At 44.8% G+C, this 24,738-nt stretch overlaps 1 protein-coding gene across 1 annotated transcript in view; it reads left to right on the top strand.

Moving 5' to 3' along the window:
* Nucleotides 1-24,738, top strand: part of LOC115479044 (B-cell receptor-associated protein 29-like) — a gene marked incomplete at its 5' end in the record, with an annotated part of 95,787 nt that overhangs the window by 64,545 nt on the left and 6,504 nt on the right. Inside the window, one exon of the mRNA XM_030216758.1 lies at nt 17,316-17,416. Coding sequence (XP_030072618.1) covers nt 17,316-17,416 — 101 coding nt within the window. The remainder of the gene's footprint in view (nt 1-17,315; nt 17,417-24,738) is intronic.

Here is a 24,738-nt window from a genome sequence, read left to right on the forward strand (position 1 = left end):
TGAGGTTGCTAATGTGGAAAGTGCTACATTGTGGTCTGGTTCTTACTGTTGAGAATGTACCAAATAAAGCATCATGGCTGTGCTGATGGCAAGGTAGGCCTCACATTTTATTGGGAGACATTCTTGACCATTGTTTCATGGTACTGTTTTCTTCAAGGCTCTTGATCTTGGTAGTATTTTAGTTAAATGCGTTTCTTCCTAGTCAACATGCAGGGCTTCTGGTTGTGTACCGCCCTGTTGAAACTTCAGCAGAACAGATATAAGCAACTCCTGTATTGTCAGAGACTGGAAGTATCCCCTCATGACACTTTGTCTGCAAGTACAGAATGTGCTGTTTTGGTTGCAAACATACCATTGTTTGCCATGGTGTATGGTGTAAATAAATACTCTGCAACTAAGGTAATAATATTTCAGAATCTTACTTCCTTCACTGCTGTGTAGATATATTTCAGAGTTAATCTCGTCAAGGAGAGGGAAGGAATAAGGCCAAAAATAAATCTTCACAGTTTATTTGTATTGATAACCATTGTCTTCATATTAGACAAAAATGAACTGAACAAATATTTTAAATATTGTGGACAATATTCCATGAAATTGGTAATTAATGCTACATTGTATTTCATAATAATCCTATTAAGATTTTCTTTATGTTGCATTCATGAGTGCTGTATGACTTGGCTCCTTTATCTGGAGGATAATGTGTAGCATGATACCTCTCGTTACCAGTTGCTGTTTAAGGTTTTTCCCAGAAAACCATCACATGTGAGACTGAAGCAGCTTTTACCTGCTTGAAGATGCTATGTGTGGATTTTGTAGGTTGTGTGATATTCCTAAACACAACCAGTCTGAAATGGCTGTATGAGTAACAGCTGTCCTGACCTTGCGTGAAGATCAGACTTCCATTCCATGCACCTTGCTCCCTGATGCAAGTCCTCAAGCTTTTCAGAATTTCCACAATGAGTATGCATGAAATATATTTGCATACAGTGGAGGCAAGGCATTCAGATACATCTCATATGTATTCATTGTGGAAATCCTGAAATCAAATTTGGCTTGCACTCTTTGAGGACACAGTTTCATGGCAGCACAAATTTCTGTCCTAAACATACTAAACCAAAAATACATCCTGAATCCGTGTACCTTAAGTTCTCCGAGGACAAGCAGGCTGCTTGTTCTCACTGATGGGTGACGTCCACGGCAGCCCCTCCAATCGGAAACTTCACTAGCAAAGTCCTTTGCTAGCCCTCGCGCGCCCGCGCGCACCGCGCATGCGCGGCCGTCTTCCCGCCCGAAACCGGCTCGAGCCGGCCAGTCTTCTTTTGTCCGCACTCGGTACGGTCGTGTTTTCGCCGTGTCGAGCCCCGGAAAGTCGACCTCGCGCGTCCAATTTATTTTGAGCGTGTTTTTTTTCCTTCGGGAAAGTTTTCTCTTAGTCGGGAAGTGCTCCGGAAACCCCCCGCCGGGTTTCGTGTAAATCCTCCCCGTACTTCCAGCTTTTTGCCCCGGTAAGTTTTCTTTCGTCGTCGGGGTAGGCCTCTTTTTGGCCTCGGTCGAGATTTTTCTCCCTCTAAATTTTGGTGCTTCAAATTTCGCCATTTCGGCTTTTGATTTCGCCGGCGTGATTTTTCCGCCCATGACATCGAAGCCTTCCAGCGGCTTCAAGAAGTGCACCCAGTGCGCCCGGGTTATCTCGCTCACTGATCGACACTCGTCGTGTCTTCAGTGTCTGGGGGCCGAGCACCGCCCTCAGAACTGCAGTCTGTGTTCCCTGCTTCAAAGGCGGACTCAGGTAGCGAGACTAGCCCAGTGGAACGTGTTGTTCTCGGGCTCTTCGTCGGCATCGGCACCGGGATCTTCGAGTGCATCGACGTCGTCAGCGTCCAGACCATCTTCCTCGGCCGCCCCTGCATCGAGTGCATCGGGCCCCTGCATCGGCGCCGAGACATCGGATAGCTGCATCGACGTCGGTGGTACCAGGACCTCGTCTGCTGATGTCGTCGGACGGTGGTGCATCGGGTGGAGTGCAGGTGAGGGCTGTCCATTCCCCTGCTGGTGGCGGTGAGCCCTCGGGTGGGTCTCCGCCTACCCTGAGGGCTCCTGCGGTACAGCCCCCCCGAGATCGACCTTCTTCAGTCTCGGCCCCGAGGAAGCGACGGATGGATTCGACGTCCTCCTCGTCGGTGCCGGGGAGCTCTGGTGACATGCTTCGGAAGAAATCGAAGAAGCATCGACACCGGTCTCCTCCCCGTGTCGGCACCGAGAGCTCTGGGTCGCCGAGGGATTCGGCACCCAGCAGGCATCGGCACCGAGAGGACCGCTCACCCTCTGTTCAAGAGGTGTCGATGCGCTCCGCTCTGGACAGCCCGGAACAGCCTCCACGCCCGGAACAGGTACTGACGTCGACGCCTGCATCGACCTCTCAGCCTTTCTCTGCAGCCACTCTAAACGAGAGCCTCCGGGCCGTTCTCCCAGAGATTCTGGGAGAGCTGTTGCGCCCTACCCCTCCGGTACCGGCGGTGCTTGCGCCTCCGGTACCGTCGAGCGTGGCGCCGGCTGGCCCATCGCCCAGGTTGAGGTCCCCGACGTCGGTACCGCGTGCGGTGCCGACCGCGGCCACCTCCCAGGAAGGCTCCCCGACCACGTCGGCGGAGGGAGCTTCGCCGATGCGGGCAAGGGAGTCTACCTCTCGACGCCCCCATCGTGGACGGGGGTTCCACGGAGGCGAGCAGGGCGAGGTTGCAGACACAGGTCCGGGAACTCGTGTCTGACACCGAGGGTGAGGCCTCGTGGGAGGAAGAGGAAGATCCCAGATATTTCTCTGACGAGGAGTCTGAGGGTCTTCCGTCTGATCCCACTCCCTCTCCTGAGAGACAGCTTTCTCCTCCCGAGAGTCTGTCTTTCGCTTCCTTTGTCCGGGAGATGTCTACGGCCATCCCCTTCCCGGTGGTTGTGGAGGACGAGCCCAGGGCTGAAATGTTTGAGCTCCTGGACTATCCTTCTCCACCTAAGGAAGCGTCCACTGTTCCCTTGCACCATGTCCTGAAGAAGACATTGCTTGCGAACTGGACCAAGCCATTAACTAATCCCCACATTCCCAAGAAGATCGAGTCCCAGTACCGGATCCATGGGGACCCAGAGCTGATGCGCACTCAGTTGCCTCATGACTCTGGAGTTGTGGATTTGGCCCTAAAGAAGGCTAAGAGTTCTAGGGAACATGCTTCGATCCGGGCAAGAAGGGCTGGGATTCTATTCCAGGTACTTCCTTGTGGAAAAGACGGGCAAGGACGCTAGAACCTTAGACTCCTTTGGGAGGAAGGCCTACCATTCCTCTATGCTCGTGTCCAAGATCCAGTCCTACCAGCTCTACACGAGCATACACATGCGGAACAATGTGCGGCAGTTGGCGGGCTTGGTTGATGCTCTTCCCCCTGAGCAAGCCAAGCCTTTTCAGGAGGTGGTCAGGCAGCTGAAGGCGTGCAGAAAATTCCTGGCCAGAGGAGTTTATGACAGCCTTCACATGAGATCTGCTCAATGGACCCTAGCCTCCCAGTGGTATCAGGCCGCTGGGGGTCTAGAGGACGTGATCCACCTGTCCACGAGTTTTCTCGAATCCCTGTTTTGGTGGACGATTTGCTCCAATTTGACTCTGGGACGTCCCTTCCAAATTCCTCAGCCACAAAAAGTGCTGACCACGGATGCGTCTCTCCTGGGATGGGGAGCTCATGTCGATGGGCTTCACACCCAAGGAAGTTGGTCCCTCCAAGAACGCGATCTACAGATCAATCTTCTGGAGTTGCGAGCGATCTGGAACGCTCTGAAGGCTTTCAGAGATCGGCTGTCCCACCAAATTATCCAAATGCAGACAGACAATCAGGTTGCCATGTACTATGTCAACAAGCAGGGGGGCACCGGATCTCGCCCCCTGTGTCAGGAAGCCGTCAGCATGTGGCTCTGGGCTCGCCGTCAGGGCATGGTGCTCCAAGCCACATATCTGGCAGGCGTAAACAACAGTCTGGCCGACAGGTTGAGCAGGATTATGCAACCTCACGAGTGGTCGCTCAATTCCCATGTGGTGCGACAGATCTTCCAGGCGTGGGGCACCCCCCTGGTGGATCTCTTCGCATCTCAAGTGAACCACAAGGTCCCTCAGTTCTGTTCCAGGCTTCAGGCCCACGGCAGACTGGCGTCGGATGCCTTCCTCCTGGATTGGGGGAAGGTCTGCTGTATGCTTATCCTCCCATACCTCTGGTGGGGAAGACTTTGTTGAAACTCAAGCAAGACCGAGGCACCATGATTCTGATTGCTCCCTTTTGGCCGCGTCAGATCTGGTTCCCTCTTCTTCTGGAGTTATCCTCCGAAGAACCGTGGAGATTGGAGTGTTTTCCGACCCTCATCACGCAGGACGACGGGGCTCTTCTGCATCCCAACCTCCAGTCCCTGGCTCTCACGGCCTGGATGTTGAGGGCGTAGACTTTGCCTCTTTGGGTCTGCTAGAGGGTGTCTCCCGCATCTTGCTTGCTTCCAGGAAAGACTCCACTAAGAGAAGTTACTTCTTTCATTGGAGGAGGTTTGCCGTCTGGTGTGACAGCAAGGCCCTAGATCCTCGCTCTTGTCCTACACAGACCCTGCTTGAATACCTTCTGCACTTGTCTGAGTCTGGTCTCAAGACCAACTCCGTAAGGGTTCACCTTAGTGCAATCAGTGCATACCATTACCAAGTGGAAGGTAAGCCGATCTCAGGACAGCCTTTAGTTGTTCGCTTCATGAGAGGTTTGCTTTTGTCAAAGCCCCCTGTCAAGCCTCCTACAGTGTCATGGGATCTCAATGTCGTTCTCACCCAGCTGATGAAACCTCCTTTTGAGCCACTGAATTCCTGCCATCCGAAGTACTTGACCTGGAAGGTCATTTTCTTGGTGGCAGTTACTTCGGCTCGTAGAGTCAGCGAGCTTCAGGCCCTGGTAGCCCAGGCCCCTTACACCAAATTTCATCACAACAGAGTAGTCCTCCGCACTCACCCTAAGTTTCTGCCAAAGGTCGTGTCGGAGTTCCATCTGAACCAGTCAATTGTCTTGCCAACATTCTTTCCCCGTCCTCATTCCTGCCCTGCTGAACGTCAGCTGCACACATTGGACTGCAAGAGAGCATTGGCCTTCTACCTGGAGCGGACACAGCCCACCAGACAGTCCGCCCAATTGTTTGTTTCTTTTGACCCCAATAGGAGGGGAGTGGCTGTAGGGAAACGCACCATATCCAATTGGCTAGCAGATTGCATTTCCTTCACTTACGCCCAGGCGGGGCTGGCTCTTGAGGGTCATGTCACGGCTCATAATGTCAGAGCCATGGCTGCGTCGGTAGCCCACTTGAAGTCAGCCTCCATTGAAGAAATTTGCAAAGCTGCGACGTGGTCATCTGTCCACACATTCACATCTCATTACTGCCTGCAGCAGGATACCCGACGCGACAGTCGGTTCGGGCAGTCAGTTCTTCAGAACCTGTTTGGGCTTTAGGATCCAACTCCACCCCCCGAGGGCCCTGTTTGTTCTGTTCCAGGCTGCACTCTCAGTTAGTTGGTAAATTTTTTAGGTCAATCTCAGTTATGTCCTCGCCGTTGCGAGGTCCAATTGACCATGGTTGTTGTTTTGAGTGAGCCTGGGGGCTAGGGATACCCCATCAGTGAGAACAAGCAGCCTGCTTGTCCTCGGAGAAAGCGAATGCTACATACCTGTAGAAGGTATTCTCCGAGGACAGCAGGCTGATTGTTCTCACAAACCCGCCCGCCTCCCCTTTGGAGTTGTGTCTTCCCTTGAAGTGTATTGTCTTGCTACATACTGGACTGGCCGGCTCGAGCCGGTTTCGGGCGGGAAGACGGCCGCGCATGCGCGGTGCGCGCGGGCGCGCGAGGGCTAGCAAAGGACTTTGCTAGTGAAGTTTCCGATTGGAGGGGCTGCCGTGGACGTCACCCATCAGTGAGAACAATCAGCCTGCTGTCCTCGGAGAATACCTTCTACAGGTATGTAGCATTCGCTTTCCTGTGCTATGTAAAACCAAAAAGAGTTACTATATAGACTGAAGATTTTTCCACCTCTAACATTGCGGTTATGGTTTTTAAAGTAATTCCTAAATTCTCTCTCTAAAAAGTATCTTTACAGTAGCTTTCCTAATAGTTGCATCCAGGAAAGCCAAGTCACGAAAAAGATTGATATATATTCCCTGGCCAACAATAATGAAATTAATGTAGATGTAAATACATGGGAGACTGCTGCGTTGATCCTTATCAGAATCTCAGAATTTGAAACAAGAGATTTCTTTCCATAAAATGCAAAAGTTCTGTGTCTCTTTGAGAGGTATGCTACTGGTTCATTTATCTCAAACAAGTGCATTATTGGATGGGAGCTGAGACTTTTATTATTTTCCCTAGAAATTTAGCAGACTGTTACACAAAAGGAAGACGAGATCAAATCTTATATTCTCATTTTAAAACTCTTCACTTTATATCAAAGCAATATAATATTTTAAATTGTATTAAACATTTATTTATTTTGTAGCATTTGTATCCCACATTTTCCCACCTATTTGCAGGCTCAATGTGGCTTACATTTGCCGTTATGGCTATTGCCATTTCCGGACTAGATATGCACATGATTTTGCAATCAAGTGCGTACATACATGGTAGAAGAATGCATTGTGTGCTTGCGTATTTGTTAACACGTGGTTTGCAAATAAGTGCGTATATGTGTAGTAAAAGAATACATTGTGGTCTTGTGTAGGTGTCGGCTTTATGTAGTTGCTCAGGTGATGGTATTATGGTGAGAGTAATAGTGTAGGGCAGTGGTTATGTCGTGTTTAAAGTCTGATAGTGGTAACTCTGGGCATAATTCATTTTTTTAAAACCATCTAAGATTTTTTAATTATTCTGTTAATTATTCTGTCTCTTTTTTAGGACTGTTGCTTTCTCTTTCCCTCATGTTTTTTTTAGGTGTCCTTTCTTTTTTGGTCCTTCTTCAGTTTGGGGCATGTTTAATGAGCTGTGTTCAGTGTGTCTTTTAACGCATGCTAACAGCACAGTGACGCATTAGGTGCAAAACCTTAGCGTACCCTAGTGAATAAGCTCCTTTATGACTTACGTATTTATGTTTGTTTTGGAATAAAAATTGTGCATCCTATATTATGACCACACCCCTTTTTAAAGACCATTCTTGTTTTAAATTGTGCATCAGTGTGAGGCCTGCGTGGGATGCCAGTAAGGATCAGTATAGCCATCCTCCAGTTTATTTACATGTATGATTCTGGGATGGTTATAAGAAAGAAGTTTTATAAATATTTAGTATCTCTTCAGGCATGAAGTAAAAAAAAAAAAAAAGAGAGAGAGAGAATATTAATATCCTTTACTGGACAACTTAATGATCTAAAATACAATTTTGTTGATACTGCAGGTTTAATGATATGTACTTCTCTGTACAGTCCAAACTGCCCTGAAAGAGAGAGTCATCAAAAATAGACTGCCAACTCACTGATCCATGACTGATATACTGATAAAAATGCAGGATTATAAAACAGTAGAGTATCCCCATTTCAGCTTTCAAAGGAGAAGTTTTTCAATTTTTGTGTCGCAAAATAGTGAATATTTTTTCTTCTGCTTGAGTCTGTTGGAATGTTCCTATTAATCAGTGGCATTCCTTTCCTCTTTTCTTTTATAAGAATTCAGTTTTATTGTATACCACTGTGAGACTGACGGGCTAAGCAGTATTTCAAATTTTAATAAACATTAACATAAATATATAAGACTTCAGGGTATTATAATAGTTATTCAATTTATTACTCGTCTCCTAGTGGATAACTGGCATTTTAAGTTAGAGCTGATGGGATAACTCTGAGGAGCCTGAGTTACCTCCTTTCTTCCTTCCTCCCTGCCTTCCCATTCCACCTCTCACACCCGTCTTTCAAGTGAAATCACCAATATTTATATTCCAGGTGAGAGAGGTTTTGTCACTCTTGTTGGAAGATTAAGCTCTTGGTTTAAATAGTCCTGGGGGAACTTGGGTTCTTCAGCCTTGAATCTTTGTATGAGATGAGTAAATCTCTTCAGAGCACTGTTGTGAAACACCAGACTGAACTGGCTATTCAAGAGAAACCACAGTTCAAAGCTGCAAGTTGAGTGCTAGAGAGAGTATCTCCAAAGAGGCACTTGGGCCAAAGCAACAGGCTGTTTAGTCCCGAGGGAACTTGGTCTTCAGAGCACAAACCTTGGTGGCACAACCAATTTCTTTGGAGCTGATAAGGCCACAGCAGTGATATTGATTTTTGTGACAGCCTGTGTACCAGAGGTAAACTCTGGATACTCAGACGGAGTTCCCAGTTTGTCATGTTAAGTGTGGTTACTGTGGCTTATTGTTCTGGTAGACCCTAAGTACGTGTCATGTGTATTGGAAGACAGAACCCTAATTTTGTACAAAAGGGATTCTCTTTAGAGCCACCTATATCCACTTGTGGTTCACAGGTTGGAACACAGGAAAACAGCCCTTTGTGCTAAGCGGCCATTGTGATTTATCTCCAGGTCGCTAGCCACTAGCCCACTGAGAGAGTTCGTTTAATATGTTTGTTTTTTTTGGCACTGCCTTAAGTTTATGGAATTCCTGGGAACAGGGGCTTGTTCCTTTATTAATAATCGCTTTGAGAAACACAGAAGTGGTGGAGGTTTCCCACCTCTTCCAGGTTTACTTTATCCAGAAGGGGCACCAAGTAAAGGTGCTGTATTTCTTTTAAGGCTGCCTTCCTTGTCAAAGGAGTAGCATAATTGTTAAGCAGGGGGCTGTGATCCAGGGAAGCCAGGGTTCAGTTCCCACTACCGCTCCCTGAAACTTGGGCAGGTCACTTAAACCACCATTCCTTCATATTCAGACTTTGCTTGAATACAGCTCACCTTGTGAATTACTGAGAGAAGTATGAATTAATGGATGGTGGTATGAGATTCTTACCTCTGCACTTTCTACATAGAAGCATTGCTTTTTCTCTACTTTGTGTCTCCTGGAGGAGAGCGTTCGCTTTTTTCATGGTGACCCTTGGGGAGTAGGAGGGGGTTGCGCACTGGGACATACAATTACTACTCCTGGAAGCTGCCTGCCTTCAAATCTAAACATCATGGGCCCGATATTCAAAATGATTTAAACAGCCAGGAAAGGCTTATGGCCGTTTAAATCATCTGCTTGGGGCTAACTGGGCATTTTTATTGGCGCCTAACTGAATAGTGCCACCGAAAATGCCTGGTTAGCACCCAAACCAAAATTGTTTATTTGGGGGAAGGCATTGTGGGGGGTCATCATGTAGCCGGTTAAGTGCTGAAATTTGGCACTTAACTGGCTAAGATGGCCATATATATAGAACACAAACAAAAAAAGCAACACTGGGCCTTCAAGACTAGGACAACAGGAGTACTTTATTAAGGTGACCCGACACGGGCCGTGTTTCGGCGTCCAGTGTACAGGAGGAGGCTTCTGCCAGAGCCCGTTTTTTCGCATTGCAGCGAATATCTTGAACAATAACACTTTAATGTGTTGAGGCATTTGACCTACATAATTTATACATTGCAGAATCAAATTCTGACCCCTGAGGCAGGCGTCATTGGACGCTGAAACACGGCCCGTGTCGGGTCACCTGTTAATAAAGTACTCTTGTTGTCCTAGTCTTGAAGGCCCAGTGTTGCTTTTTTTGTTTGTATACTTTAGTTGTATGCTGTTTTACCCTCTCTTTTTGTACTGCATATATATAGAACTGCATAAAACGCAGTCCTATCTTTATGGGGTTCTTTATGCTGGTTAAGTGCCGAGAATTACACAACCAGCTATTTTATGGCCCGGTATTGAATTTTCAGGTATTACGCTGTCGGTGGTCAGCATAATGCTGATCACTGCTGGCTGAATATTTTTCTCCTGAGAAAATTTAAAAACTGATGTCCTTCTGTGGATTAGGAATTTGTTTTTCGACAGAAAACAGAGGGTAGGGTTAAATGGCAATTTTTCTCAATGGAGGAGTGTGAATAGTGGAGTGCCACAGGGATCTGTATTGGGACCGTTGCTATTTAACATTGTTTATAAATTGATCTTGAAATCAGAACAATGATTGAGGTGATTAAATTTGCAGATGACACAAAACTATTCAAAATTGTCAAAAAACATGTGGTAACAGTGGTTAGTGTATCTGGGTTTTAAAAAAGGTTTGGACAAGTTCCTGGAGGAAAAGTCCATAGTCTGTTATTGAGATGGACATGGGAGAAGCCGCTGTAGCATGGAATGTTGCTACTATTTGGGTTTCTGCCAGGTACTTGTGACTTGGATTGGCCACTGTACTGGGCTAGATGGACCATTGGTCTGACCCAGTATGGCTGCTGTTATGTTTTTATGGGCCCCACATGTTCCATGCTGGTGTGGATAGGTAGCTGTTAATATGGATTTTTTTAGCAATTTAATCAATCTAGGTACCCACTCAGGGAAGGGACCTCTCAAGGAAGGTGTGCTAGCCAGCTCTGCAGGCAAGCCCGCACTCTATTTTTCCAGTCTAGTGTGAAATTAATGAAATCCTCAATTTTACAAGAACATATGTTTGCTGTTGCCAGGTTGCTTCTGTGGAATACATTGGCAAGTGAATTACGCACTGTGGCAAGTATTGCAATTTTTAGTAAACAATTGAAAACCTTTTTTATTTCAGCAAGCATTTGCACACTAATGGCCCAGTTTGATGAGACTGTATGACGTATGTCCCTATGGTTGCAGGATTAAAAATACAGTGTGATTTGGTGATTGAGAATGTAGGAAAATCTTTAGTAAATAAGAAGATACAATGTTAGAAGTGGATGTTATGATTATGTTTTTAATATGTTTTATTTTTGATATGTTGTGAAAAACTGTTTTATATATTTTTATGTTAACTGTGGATGCTGTATTGTAATCTGCATAGATATGTTGATATGTGGACTCAAAATATTTTAAATAAATAAGAAACCTCAGGTGGGTGTCTGAACATAGTGGTTGTTATGAAATAATTTTGTCTAGTAGAAAATGTTCTGTCCTAGTGGTTAGTGTTAATGCTTTCAGAAATCCTTAGTGAAGGATATAATTTCTCTCTGCCCTGACTCTGATGTGGTTTTTTTTATAGTGGATGTACGCTAGTGTCGCAGGTCCCAGGCAATAAGCTTTTCAGCAAGTCGTCTATGTGTTTCTTCAAATGTTGGCTTTTGCTTTTAGCTGTAATTTAGTACATTTGCTAATGTGCCCTTCCTGATTGGGAATTTTGCACACAGAGTTCTGTCAGTTTAGTCTCTGGGCGATTGGACTATCCATTCTCCGCATCAAAATTTCAACCTTTTAGTATAGTTTCCTGTTTTTTCAAGCTGAAAAGTTTACATGTCAGGCCATTGCAGATATTTTCAATTCAGTAGCATCAGCAAGTGGCTGGAAACATGGAGTTCTAATTCTTCTTTGGATTGAATCCTTGGGAAATTGCAAATGAAGACAGGCTGCTTTTCCCATATATTGAGGAATGAGCTTGTCTCTATCCAAGGAGCAGGACTTACTTTCTTAGAGTCTGAGTAGGAGGTTGTTTGTTATCCTCTTCCTCACAGCCTTTGCCATCTAGGGCAGGGGTAGGCAACTCCGGTCTTCGAGAGCCGCAGGCAGGTCAGGTTTTCAGGATATCCACAATGAATATTCAGGAGATAAATTTGCAAGCAATGCCTCCATGGTATGCAAACCTATCTCATGCATATTCATTGTGGATATCCTGAAAACCTGACCTGCCTGCGGCTCTCATGGACCTGAGTTGCCTACCCCTGATCTAGGGTTCCAATTTAAGATTTATAATCTTCAACACTTTTCTTACCCCTTTAACTCTTATTCCAGTCCCTAGGTGACACTTTCTTTATCTATGCAGATGATGTCCAACTTCTCCTCCCTCTTGACACCCACTCACCAGATGCCTTTACTTCTTTGTACTCTAAGCTAGGCAAAATGACTAGTTGGCTTCAGCAAAATGAACTGAAGCTGAATATCACTAAATCAGAAGTCCTTGTCTTTTCTCTCCACCAAACTTCTTCAGTTTTGCCTACCCTGACCATCAAGGGAGTTCCTCTTCCATACAAAACAACAGTTAAGCTCCAAGGGGTCATCCTTGATAGGGAGCTCTCCTTTCATGATCATATTTCCTTCATCACAACTTCTTGCTTTTTCACTCTAAGGCCGATCAGATCTTTGTGACACCTTCTTGAGCAGTCATCCTTTTGCACCTTAATCCTGGCTCTTGTCATCTCTAAGCTTGATTACTGCAGTTCCCTCCTGCTTGGTCACCATCAATCTCAAATCAATAGATTACAGTTTGTACAGAACACAGCAATTAAGTTACTGCATCTGTGGAAAAAAATTATCTTATTACTCCTCTCTTTCAAATGGAACATTGGATCCCAATTTCTTATACAATCCCTTATGGTTCTTTATGCCATGATAACACCAAGACTGGATTACTATAATACACTCTACACTGGTATGACTACAAAGGGGTTGCACCAGCTCCAATTGATTCAGAATACTACAAGACTAATAGAAGGTTGTAAGCAATGTGACCACGTCACACCATTTTTGCAAAAACTTCACTAGCTACCAGTACAGTGCAGAGCTAAATTTAAAACTCTGTATCTGATCTTCAGGGCCCTTAAAGGAATCTCCTTCTGCACACCTCAAGGTCATTAAGGTCCTTCCAAGGAGTATTCCTAGCCATACCCTCTCCAAAGGACATCACGCAATGAGATACCCACCAACAAGCCTTTTCCTGTCTCGTAGCACATTCCTAGTCTCTAGGCCCCCCCCCCCCCCCCCGACCCAACCTGATACCACCCTCCCTCCGATATAAAAAAAAAAATGTCCTAGTGTCTAGCCACAGCACTCCTCCCTCACCCTTTCTCCAGACATAAAAAACTTTCCTGGTGTCTAGATTCAGCCCCCCTCCCAACTCCTCTACTACTACTTATCATTTCTTTAGTGCTACTAGATGTACGCAATGCTGTATACTAAACATGTATGAGAGTCCCTGCTCAACAGAGCTTACAATCCATTCAAGACATATAAACAGGACAAATAAGGGATTAGGGACTTACCTATTAAGGGAATGATTAAAACAGATATGGGTAACGAAGAGGTGAAAAAGCAGTCTCAAAAAGTTGGGCTTTTAGCCTACATTTGAATATGACCTGAGACGGAGCTTGGCATACCAAATACAGCCAGACCCCCATACCTTGAAAGAGACAGGAGCGATGCCTACTCGCTTCTGCCTCTGCATTACCTTCTTGAAAAATGGTGGTGCCTGACCCTGCATGGTGTATCCTGGGATCAGTCTGCATCCCGGTGTTATTTTTGTGCAGGATCTTCACATTAGAGCCGCTGACCACATGGCTTTCTACATCAGCCCTTGAGTTACCTCTTATAACTGTTGAAAATTTTTGACAGTGTGTCTTCAGGAAGACCAGAAATCTGTCAAGCCCAACTCTATAGCTGCATAATAGCTCTTTCTATATGATAATCTGAAACCTTGAAAAACATTGCATTCTGGCTCCTAAATATGGGATTTTGAAATCCTTTAAGCATAAGAACATAAGAATAGCCATACTGGAGCAGAGACTGATGGTCAATCCAGCCCAGTATCCTACTCCTAACAGATATCAATCCAGGTCACAAGTACCTGGCAGAATCCCAAATAGTAGCAAGATTCCATGGTACCAATCCCAGGGACAGCAGTGGCTTTTCCCATATCTATTCAACAGCAGACTATGGGCTTTTCCTCCAGGAACTTGTCTAAACTTTTTTAAAACCTAAATATGCTAACTGCTCTTACCACATTCTCTGGTAACGAGTTCCAGAGTTTAACTAATTGTTGAGTGAAAAAAATAATTCCTCCTGTTCGTTTTAAAAGTATTCCCATGTAACTCCATTGATTGTCCCCTAGTCTTATTACTTTTTGAAAGAATAAACAATTGGATTCACGTTCACCCATTCTATACTACTCAGGATTTTATAGATCTCTATCATATCCCCCCTCAGCTGGCTCTTTTTCAAGCTGAAGAGCCCCAACCTCTTAAACCTTTCCTCATATGAGAGGAGTTAAATCCCCTTAATCATTTTGGCCGACCCTTCTGTGAACCTTTCCTAATTCCCCTATATCTTTTTTTGAGATATGACGATCAGAATTGCACGTAGTACTCAAGATGAGGTTGCACCATGGAGCGATACAGAGGCATTATAGTATTCTTTGTCTTATTTTCTATCCCTTTCCTAATAATTCCTAGCATTCTATTTACCTTTTTGACTGTCGCCACACACTGGGTGAAAGATTTCAGCATATTGTCCCTAATAACACCTAGATCTTTTTCTTGGGTGAACCTAACATCAGGCCAGAACCAGAGGGCCGGCCATATTGGTAGTAAGTCACAGATAACCTTATGCAGTGGAATGTGATCTGATTGATTGATGCTGTGTGTGTATGAGAGAAAGACTCTGGTGTCATGTCATGAATATAGTCAATAGTGACCATTTAGAGCCAATATAGTCAATAGTGACCATTCAGAGCCAATCATTATGAGTTCATATTATGTGTTTGGCATCCCAGAGGATTTATAAGGGAACAGTTTAAAGACTGAAAATAATACAAAATAGGATTGAAGTGATTCTTGGCGAATATTTCTATTTGCTATGTATATATTTGTAATGGTGCACAATATATAAAGATGTATTTTGAAGATTTTTGTAAAAATGCATTTAAAGGGCTTTTTAAGAGTTTTTAGTTTTTTCTGCTGAGATATAGAAGATATTTGAAACATGGGAACTTATTTTCTGCAAAACATTGCAACAGTGCATTGAGGAGTTGGTTTGTTGATCATTAGATATCTTTTTCATCTGATCAGAGATATCTTTGTGTGTAGTGACAACATGGGCAGTGTGCTGTTTCTCATGAAACACCACAGTGGATACTGTTAGATCAAATTACACTCTTACCAAGTAATTTGGAGTTGAGTTCCAAAGGTTATTAAAATTCAGTAGGAGCAAAAACAGAAAAGAGACAGCTATTATATAGATAGAAAGATATAAAATGCATGTCTGATACATTTTATGTTAAGAAATTGAAACAGCAAAACTGGGAAAATACTCTCATGTAGCATATAAACAAAATTATTAAGATCCTCTTCCATTAGATCTTTTGTCTTTCATCACTCCCACCATTTTTGGGGGGTGCTACCATGTAACCATTGCATTGCTGTTTGCATCCCTCCATGCAGCCACAAAAATGACTTGAGAGCTTTAGAAATAAAAATATTTTTAAGAGTATCAGAGAATATCCACTACATAAGTCCTTAGCGCATGAACAGTCCATATTTTCACATGTAAAGAGTCTACTTCCTGGTTACTACTTATATGCCTACAAACCCAGAGAGCTTCAATGGGCTTTATTCTTGGCGCTGTACAAGAACGCACCAATGCACAATTTTAAAACAAATAACAGAAAGAACTACAATCATGATAGGAAAGCACACTCGATCACAAACCATGCACGCATAGAACAACTTAAAATCTTCAATAAAAGCCCAACCACAACTCAGCAGCAGCCCAACTAACCCCCCCCCCCCCCCCCCCAATCAAGTGACAGCAAATTCAACCCTGAAAAAATGGGCTTTCAGATGATGCGTAACATGAGATAACGATCTCTCTTCCTGTAACTCCAATGGGATTGCATTCCGCAAGAATGGAGCCTAATAAAAAAAAAAAAGGCTCCCATCCTAGAGGAGAGACCAGTGAAGTCCTAGTCAAAGAGGGAGCTGTCAGCTGTTAGTGTTCTCTTTTATGCAAACTTATGGTGGGAGACAAAGAGAAATTAATAGGGTAGATATTTAATGGGGTTTAAGTGCCCTTTTAAACCCCACTCAACTGGCCATGTGCAGATTTTCAGCGGCACTTCAGTGGTGCTATGAGGTTAATATCCCCTCTGACTGCCGCGGCACTATGTGGTTAGTGCTGGGACAGTCCATGGGCAGAGCTGGAGAGAAACTGGCAGTTATATGGGCACTGACCATATTCAGTACAAGTGCCCACTTGGCTAACTGGGCACATTGGACCACACAGAAAACAGTCCCACCTTTGCCCACTTAGCTATGCGGGTGCTGGCGCTGAATATCGGCCAGTGCCCACATAATTTCAGAGTTGATGGCTAACTTGGATATTCAATGCCTATGCCAAGATATGGCCCCCGGCATTGAATATCTGGTTTAGATTTGGCCCATGGTGGTCAACAGCTTTTAAAACTGCTGACTGCCACAAGCTGACTGTTTTTTTTTTTGGGGGGCGGGGGAGATGAGCCCATTGTGGGGCCTCATCCTTCCTACCCTTGCTGGTGTTATTACTTTTTCTTTGCCTCTCACAATGCCTCTGGTCTTACCACATTCCCTTTTCCTCCCAACCTCCAGCTGGCAAGAGGACTCAAGCAAGCAGCGCTCTTTACTTATTGTGCCACCTGCTAGCTTTATTCTAAAATCAGAACTACAGCGGGAATTCCCCTCCCCTCCCCCTGGGGCTCATAGAAGCTGCTGACTCCATGCAGTTCCAATTTTAAAGGAAGTCAGCAGATAATGAATGCTGCCTGCTGATTCTTCCTGCTGATAGAAGACCAGGGTTCAGGGACCAAAATGAGAGAAGAGGTCAAGACTTCCCTTGAAAGCAGCAGCAGTAGAGGCCTATCTTCATCTTCTCTCTGTAGGCATCTCTGAGGTAGGGAGTGGAAGGCATGCTGGACTGAGAATATGAGGTTGTAAGGGACACTGAGCCCAAGATTTGGGACACTGGTAAGTGAATTTGGTGCATGGGTCATGTGTACCCATAGCTAACATGTCTAGAAGGGGCAGTAGCAGTGGAAAAAGGACTCCTGATCAGAACAGGGTAATGTGAAAAAAATATATATTCCTGCTTATGCATAGGACAGTTCTGCAAGGGGAGTTCCTCATGACCCTGTCCACTGGTTAGTCAAAGATGGACTGAAACATCATTTCAGATTGGTACTTAGAGATCTGAACTCCAAATCTTTATTATATATCTTCTGAAACTTATTTTCAGTGGAAGAGGAATTAGAAAAGGCTTTAAGTTTGTTATGGACTAGGAAAATACATCAGTTAAGTCACAGGCATATGAAGAAAATAAAATGTTCATTGATAATCTTATTGAAAGGATTATTGTGTAAAAGTCTAATCTGAATCTCATTAACAGAGGGTTTGATATAGCTAAATGCCTTTGTAGCTCTTTTCAGGTCACGGGATGAACTGGCTGCCATTAAAAAGCAATCCGGAGGTCTCATAACAGAATATGATCGGCTTACAAAAGAACATGAGAAACTGCAGGTAAATATATGTCTTCCTAACCACAATAATGGGCTGTTTTTTAAATATTTAAATAAGGGCTGCACATTTAAAGCATTAATACGTTAAATGTTTAATGTGCGTTTAACATTTTAGTGCACGATAGAGATGTAGATTTGGGGGGGGGGGGGGGGGTTATCAAAAAGGTTGGTCACTTTTAAGGTATTTTAAGCTGTGCATATGCTTTTGTTTTCTTTTGTAACTTTAATAAAATATAATTAAAAAAAATTAACACACATTAACAGCATACTCCCTGGGCTGCAAAGACTGACTACTGGGTCCTGGTTCATGTCAGCCCTGCTGCTATGCTCCCAAATGGTGTGGGGAAGTAACTACAGAGATATTAGTGCGCGGCACTTCGGGTCCGAGGTAAGGCTGGAGAGGCTCTAAGCAGCAGCACTGGGGCTCGGAAGAGGTGGACTGTGATTTCTTTCTCTCCTTATTCCTGCTGCTCTGGGCCCTACAAATTTGCCTTCAGCGCTGTGCTGCTTCTTTCAGCCACCCAAAGCTTCTCTCTGTAGCATCCTGCCCAGAAGCAAGACGTTCTTTTAGAGGAGGCAGGACGCTACAGAGGCTTTGGGTGGCACAAAGAAGCAGTATGTCTTCAGTACTGAAAGCAAAATCGGCCTAGAAGAACAGGTATAAGGAGAGAGAGAATGCAGACCATTTAGGGGGGGTTTCAGGAGCAAAAGATTTGGGAGAAAGAGGGGGAGGGAGAGAGAGAATAGGGACCATGGGGGGGGGGGAGGGTTCAGGAGTACATGAAGATTTGCTGGGAGAAAGAGAGAGAGATGTTTGAGAAGTACAGATGTTGGAAATAGGTGATGGAAAAAACAAAGGTGATGGTGATCATGAACTGGAAGGGAAGAGAATGGTGCCCATGGAGTGAAGTGGAGGGAAGAGACAGTGCCCATGGAGAGGAAAGGGAGAGGAAGTGATGGTGCCCGTGGAAGGGAAGGGGAGAGAAGAGACAGTGCCCATGGAGGGGAAGGGGTGAAGAGACTGTGCCCATGAAGGGGAAGAGAAGAAAGACAGGAAGAGACATTGCCCATGGAGAGGGAGGGGAGATGGTACCCAGGGAAGGGAAGCAAAGGAAAGGGAAGAGAGAAGGGAGGAGATGGTGCCCATGAATGGAGGGGAAGGGAAGAGATGGAAACTAGACAGATTTGAAAAGGAGGAAAGAAATGGATGAAAGTTGAATGTGTAAGATGAATATAGGGCAGGATGAGAAAGGGGAGAAAAAAGAAATTGTATATAGATAGGAGGCACTGGAAGCAAAGTTCAGAGCACAGGGAAGCAGAACCAGAGACATGGAGCAAGATGATTGGAAAGATAAAATCACTAGACAACAACGTATTTTTAGTTTAGTAATTGAAATATGACATCTAATATAATAAAACGCACCCTCAACGTTCTGAGCACAACGTTCTGAAGCCATGAAGCCATCTGACGTCACTCCCAGGCTGAAGGGTTCGTGGATTCGTGGTGTGAAGCCTTCAAGCCAGCCAGCCGTCTCTGCCCCGCCCTCGCGTCAAACGTCATGACGTCGAGGGCAGAAAAAAAAAAACCAAACAAATCCGGAAGCGAAGCGTCAGGGAAGGAGGCGACGCTCCCGACGTCTAGCCTTCCCTTCGCTGTGTTCTGCCTTCTTCTGACGTCAAGGATGACGTCAAAAGAAGGCGGAACACAGCGAAGGGAAAGCTAGACATCGGGAGCGCCGCCTCCTTCCCTGACGCTTTGCTGCCGGAACCGCCACGGAGGTAAATTTAAAAAGAAGAAAAAAAACAAAAAGGGATGCATGGATGCGAAGGAGGGGGGGCATGGATGCGAAGGGGGGGGGAGAAGAGGGCGGGCCAGGCTGGGACATGGGAGAGAGAGGAGCATGGATGCGAGGGGGGGGCATGGAAGGGAGAGAGGGGACTTGCTGGAAAAGGATGAATGGAGGCGGCAGGGGACAGAGGAGCATGGATGGGCATGGATTGGAAGGGCAGGGCTCAGGGAGAGAGGGGAATTGCTGGAAAGGGATGAATGGAGGGGGCAGGGGACAGAGGAGCATGGATGGGCATGGATTGGGAGGGCAGGACTCAGGAAGAGAGGGAAATTGCTGGATAGGGATGAATAGAGGGGACAGATGGGCATGGATGGATATGGATTGCAGGGCAGGCCTTAGGGAGAGAGGGGAATTGCTGGATAGGGATGAATGGAGGGGCCAGGTGACAGAGGAGCATGGATGGGCATGGATTGGAAGGGCAGGACTCAGGGAGAGGGGAATTGCTGGATAGGGATGAATGGAGGGGACAGATGGGCATGGATGGATATGGATTGCAGGGCAGGCCTCAGGCAGAGAGGGGAAATGCTGGATAGGGATGAATGTAGGGGGCAGGTGACAGAGTAACATGGATGGCCATGGATTGGGAGGGCAGGGCTCAGGGAGAGAGGGGAATTGCTGGAAAGGGATGAATGGAGGGGGCAGGGGACAGAGGAGCATGGATGGGCATTGATTGGGAGGGCAGGGCTCAGGGAGAGAGGGAAATTGCTGGAAAAGGATGAATGGAGGGGGCAGGGGACAGATGGCCATGGATTGGGAGGGCACGGCTCACACTCTCTCTCTCATATACAATGTCTTTCTGACTCTCACTCTCACACACTCTGTCTCACACTGTATCACATTCACTCTCTATGTGCCACACATTCACTCACACACTCGCTTGGTCTCATACGCTCACTCTCACAGAGAATCTGTGTCTCACACACACTCTCTCTCTTGCCCACACACACACACTCTCTCTCACACTGTGTCTCACATACACACTTGCACACACTCTCATTCTCACACACACACTCTCTCACAAACACACTCACACCCAGACTCACTCTCTCTCCCACACACTCACACTTTCACTCTGACTCTCAAACAGTCACTCTCACATACACTCTCCCAAACATACACACTCCGAAGAAAACCTTGCTAGCGCCCGTTTCATTTGTGTCAGAAACGGGCCTTTTTTACTAGTTTCTAATAATTTACATCTGCTATCTATATTTTGCACTGTACAGGAGAAAATGTGAGGGGGGCGCTTTATGCGATTAATTGGTCGATTAAAATTTTTAATCACGGTTGGCCGTACAATTGCAATTTTTTATTGATGTACAGCCCTAATTTAAATCTTTTTTGTTAAGTGCGTAACCATGAAAATCACATACCACTTACAACAGACCAGATAAAGAACCACGACAGAACAAAATAACACACTTAACTTTTGAGTAAAGAATCCCAACTACACAATCCTGCCCATTCCCATTCCCTCCCCCCCCCCCCCCCCCCCCCGGGGGCAAACTGGTATAAATCTTCTCTAAGAGAAGTGCAAGAAGTGAGAGGACCATGATCAATAGTTCAAAATCTCATGTGCAACTTTCTTTAAATTAGTCACCTTATTTTTTAACTCCTCTTACCTCTCTATATGTTCTATCTTTGCTTATACACTACTCTGTCTATTAAAATGTTCTATTACGTATTGTGTTGACATTGTAAGTAGTATAATATGCCATACTTTGTATTGTTGTTTGAATATTTTTACTGCTGTATTTGTCTATTGCTTATTTTTGATTTATTCTTACTGCACACCGCCTTGAGTGAATTCTTTCAAAAGGCGGTAAATAAATCCTAATAAATAAATAAAATCCTGCTCTTAGCAGCAGGAGTCAGAGTAGTCCAGACGGGCTTCCAAGTAACTTGAAATTGGCGCCCTGCTGGCAAGTCCAAGTCCTGTTTATGGCTCCATTCCGTTGTCAACACATGTATCATGGCTACTCACCATAACTGCTCTGTAGGAGGGCTTGCTGAGAGTCAAGGACGCCATCAAAGTCATCCATCAAAGAAATCTGGTAGCACCCCACCTTTGAGGGGCCACCCAATAGAAGAGTGGGCTGTGCCAGTATCAGTAAAGACCAATTTGTGAGACAAAAAACAGTATTCACTGCCAAAAAGATTGGATCTGTGGGCATGTCCACAACATGTGGCCCAAGGATGCTTCCAGGTGCCCACACAGGACAGGCTAATGAAGAACTAATGTTGATCATAAAAGCACGTTTGCGAGAGTAATAGAGTTGGAGATTGATTTTTATATTGTAATTCCCAGTAGGGCACGTGATCAGTGAGACCCTGAATGCTTGCGCTAAAATGGATTGTTTTTATCTGAATTTATATATCACTAGACCAGGCCTCTACAAATTTTCTTAGGATCTAGGAGCCAGCCCTGCTGATGTAAGCGAGTTATATATTACAAAAGCAGGGAAGGATGGATAAGATGGCACTGCTCTTTCCACCCACCCACAGCCTGTCTGGCAATAGAGAGGCTTTAGGCTGCAGTTACTGAAGCAATGAGAGAGAGGCTAAAGCTCTATCTACTAGGGGTAGACAAGGAGTGTACCCACCCACCTGTACCCCAAGAAGATGCAGCCTTAGCCTCTCTCCATTGTCTGCCTGCCCCCAGCAGCTGCAAAGGTCAAAAATTTACATCAGGCGTGGATGCTGTTCAAAAATACCATCGTAGAAGACCAGATCAGATATATTCCATGTATTGAGGAAGGAAGGCCAAACGACAGCCGGCATGGTTAAAAAGTGAGTGAAGGAAGTTATTAGAGCTAAAAGAAAATACTTAAGAAAATGGAAGAAGGATCTGACTGAAAATAATGGGAAACAGCATAAGGAATGGCAAGTCAAATGCAAAACGCTGATAAGGCAAGGAAATTATAGACCAGTGAGCATAATGTCGGTGCCAGGCAAAATGGTTGTGACTATTATAAAGAATAAAATTACAGAATATATACATAAGCGTGGATTAATGAGACAAAGCCAACATGAATTTAGTTAAGGGAAATCTTGCCTCATCAATGTACATTTCTTTGAAGAGGTGAATAAAGGTGAGCTGGTTGATATTGTGCATCTGGATTTTCAAAAGGCATTTGGCAAAGTAGTTCATGAAAGACTCCCGAGGAAATTAGAAAGTCATGGGATAGCAGGTAATGTCCTATTGTGGATTAAAAACTGGTTAAAAGATAGAAAACAAAGAGTAGGGTTAAATGGTCAGTATTCTCAATGGAGAAGATTAGATAGAGGGGCTCCTCAAAGGTCTGTTGTCATGAAACACTTAGCTTTTCTCTTACTAGCTATTCTAACTATCTTCAGCTATCTGGCTCCCATGTTCTTTCCTTGAAAAGCTATTTCTTTTCTTGCTTTTTCAAATACTATTTGCCCCCAGTCATCCTTCTTCCTCACACCTTTCACTTATCTCCTCACCTTCCACCCCCTTACATCTCATCCTACATCTTATCTCTCTCATCTTTCAAATCTCTCAACCTCTATCCTCCTCCTTCAGATGACAATCTTCCAATCCCCTCTCACATTCTGTTCTCACTTTCCTCTGCATTATTTGTTACTTTCCAATTCCCTCTTGCAACACCTTCAACCCCCCCTCCCCTACCACCACCACCACCTTGTTATCATTCTACACTTTTCCTCAGGTCCAACTGGCAGATACGAAGACAGGAAACTGATGCATCTTAGCTCCTTTTGTTGCTGGTTCCGCTTTCTCCTGTACAGAGACGAGGTTGTGGCAGGAGGAAGTTGAAAGTGTTAGACCTCTGATTTCACTTCCCTACTGGTCAGGCCACAGGCATTGAGAGGAAGCAACTGCACCTCAAATACTGTGTGCAATTCTGGTCACCGCATCTCAAAAAAGATATAGTAGAATTAGAAAAGGTATCCGAGAAGGGCAACAAAAATGGTAAAGGGGATGGGTCAACTTCCCAATAAGGAAAGGTTAAAACAGCTAGGTCTCTTCAGGTTGGAGAAATGACAGCTATGGGGAGATATGATAGAAGTCTATAAAATACTGAGTGGAATGATAGAAGTCTATAAAATACTGAGTGGAATGGAACGAGTAGGTGTGAATTGCTTGTTTACTCTTTCCAAAAATACTAGGACTAGGGAGCATTCAATTAAGCTACTAAGTAGTAAATGTAAAACAAACCATGGAAAATATTTCTTTATTCAACATATAATTAAACTCTGAAATTTGTTGCCAGAGAATATGGAAAAAGCACATTATTAAGATGGACTTGGGAAATCCACTGCTTATTTCTAGGATAAGCAGCATAAAATCTGTTTTTCTTTTCTGGGATCTTGCAAGATACTTGTGACCTGGATTGGCCACTGTTGGAAACAGGATACTGGGCTTTGATGAACCTTCGGTCTGTCTCAGTATGGCAACGCTTATGTTCTAAAAAGAAATAATAAAAGAAACAACATGAAATCAAAGATCAAGTGTTTATTTCAGTAGAATTTAGCACAGTAGAGCCCCAGATTATTCATATTTGAATTTAAATCGCTATTTGGCCAAATACAAGTAATATATTCAAAGCACTATTCAGGGGCCAAATCAAATACGAGTATTCGGTACAGCCCTACTCCCAACAGCCATCCCACATGACTTAATCCCTTCATATGTCTCTCAAGCTTTCTCTCTCCTTCACCTGAACATACAGTGGGGGAAATAAGTATTTGATCCCTTGCTGATTTTGTAAGTTTGCCCACTGACAAAGACATGAGCAGCCCATAATTGAAGGGTAGGTTATTGGTAACAGTGAGAGATAGCACATCACAAATTAAATCCGGAAAATCACATTGTGGAAAGTATATGAATTTATTTGCATTCTGCAGAGGGAAATAAGTATTTAATCCCTCTGGCAAACAAGACCTAATACTTGGTGGCAAAACCCTTGTTGGCAAGCACAGCGGTCAGACGTCTTCTGTAGTTGATGATGAGGTTTGCACACGTCAGGAGGAATTTTGGTCCACTCCTCTTTGCAGATCATCTCTAAATCATTAAGAGTTCTGGGCTGTCGCTTGGCAACTCGCATCTTCAGCTCCCTCCATAAGTTTTCAATGGGATTAAGGTCTGGTGACTGGCTAGGCCACTCCATGACCCTAATGTGCTTCTTCCTGAGCCACTCCTTTGTTGCCTTGGCTGTATGTTTTGGGTCATTGTCGTGCTGGAAGACCCAGCCACGACCCATTTTAAGGCCCTGGCGGAGGGAAGGAGGTTGTCACTCAGAATTGTACGGTACATGGCCCCATCCATTCTCCCATTGATGCGGTGAAGTAGTCCTGTGCCCTTAGCAGAGAAACACCCCCAAAACATAACATTTCCACCTCCATGCTTGACAGTGGGGACGGTGTTCTTTGGGTCATAGGCAGCATTTCTCTTCCTCCAAACACGGCGAGTTGAGCTCATGCCAAAGAG

This window comes from Microcaecilia unicolor, chromosome 10 (assembly GCF_901765095.1).
Source record: "Microcaecilia unicolor chromosome 10, aMicUni1.1, whole genome shotgun sequence".
NCBI lineage: Eukaryota > Metazoa > Chordata > Amphibia > Gymnophiona > Siphonopidae > Microcaecilia > Microcaecilia unicolor.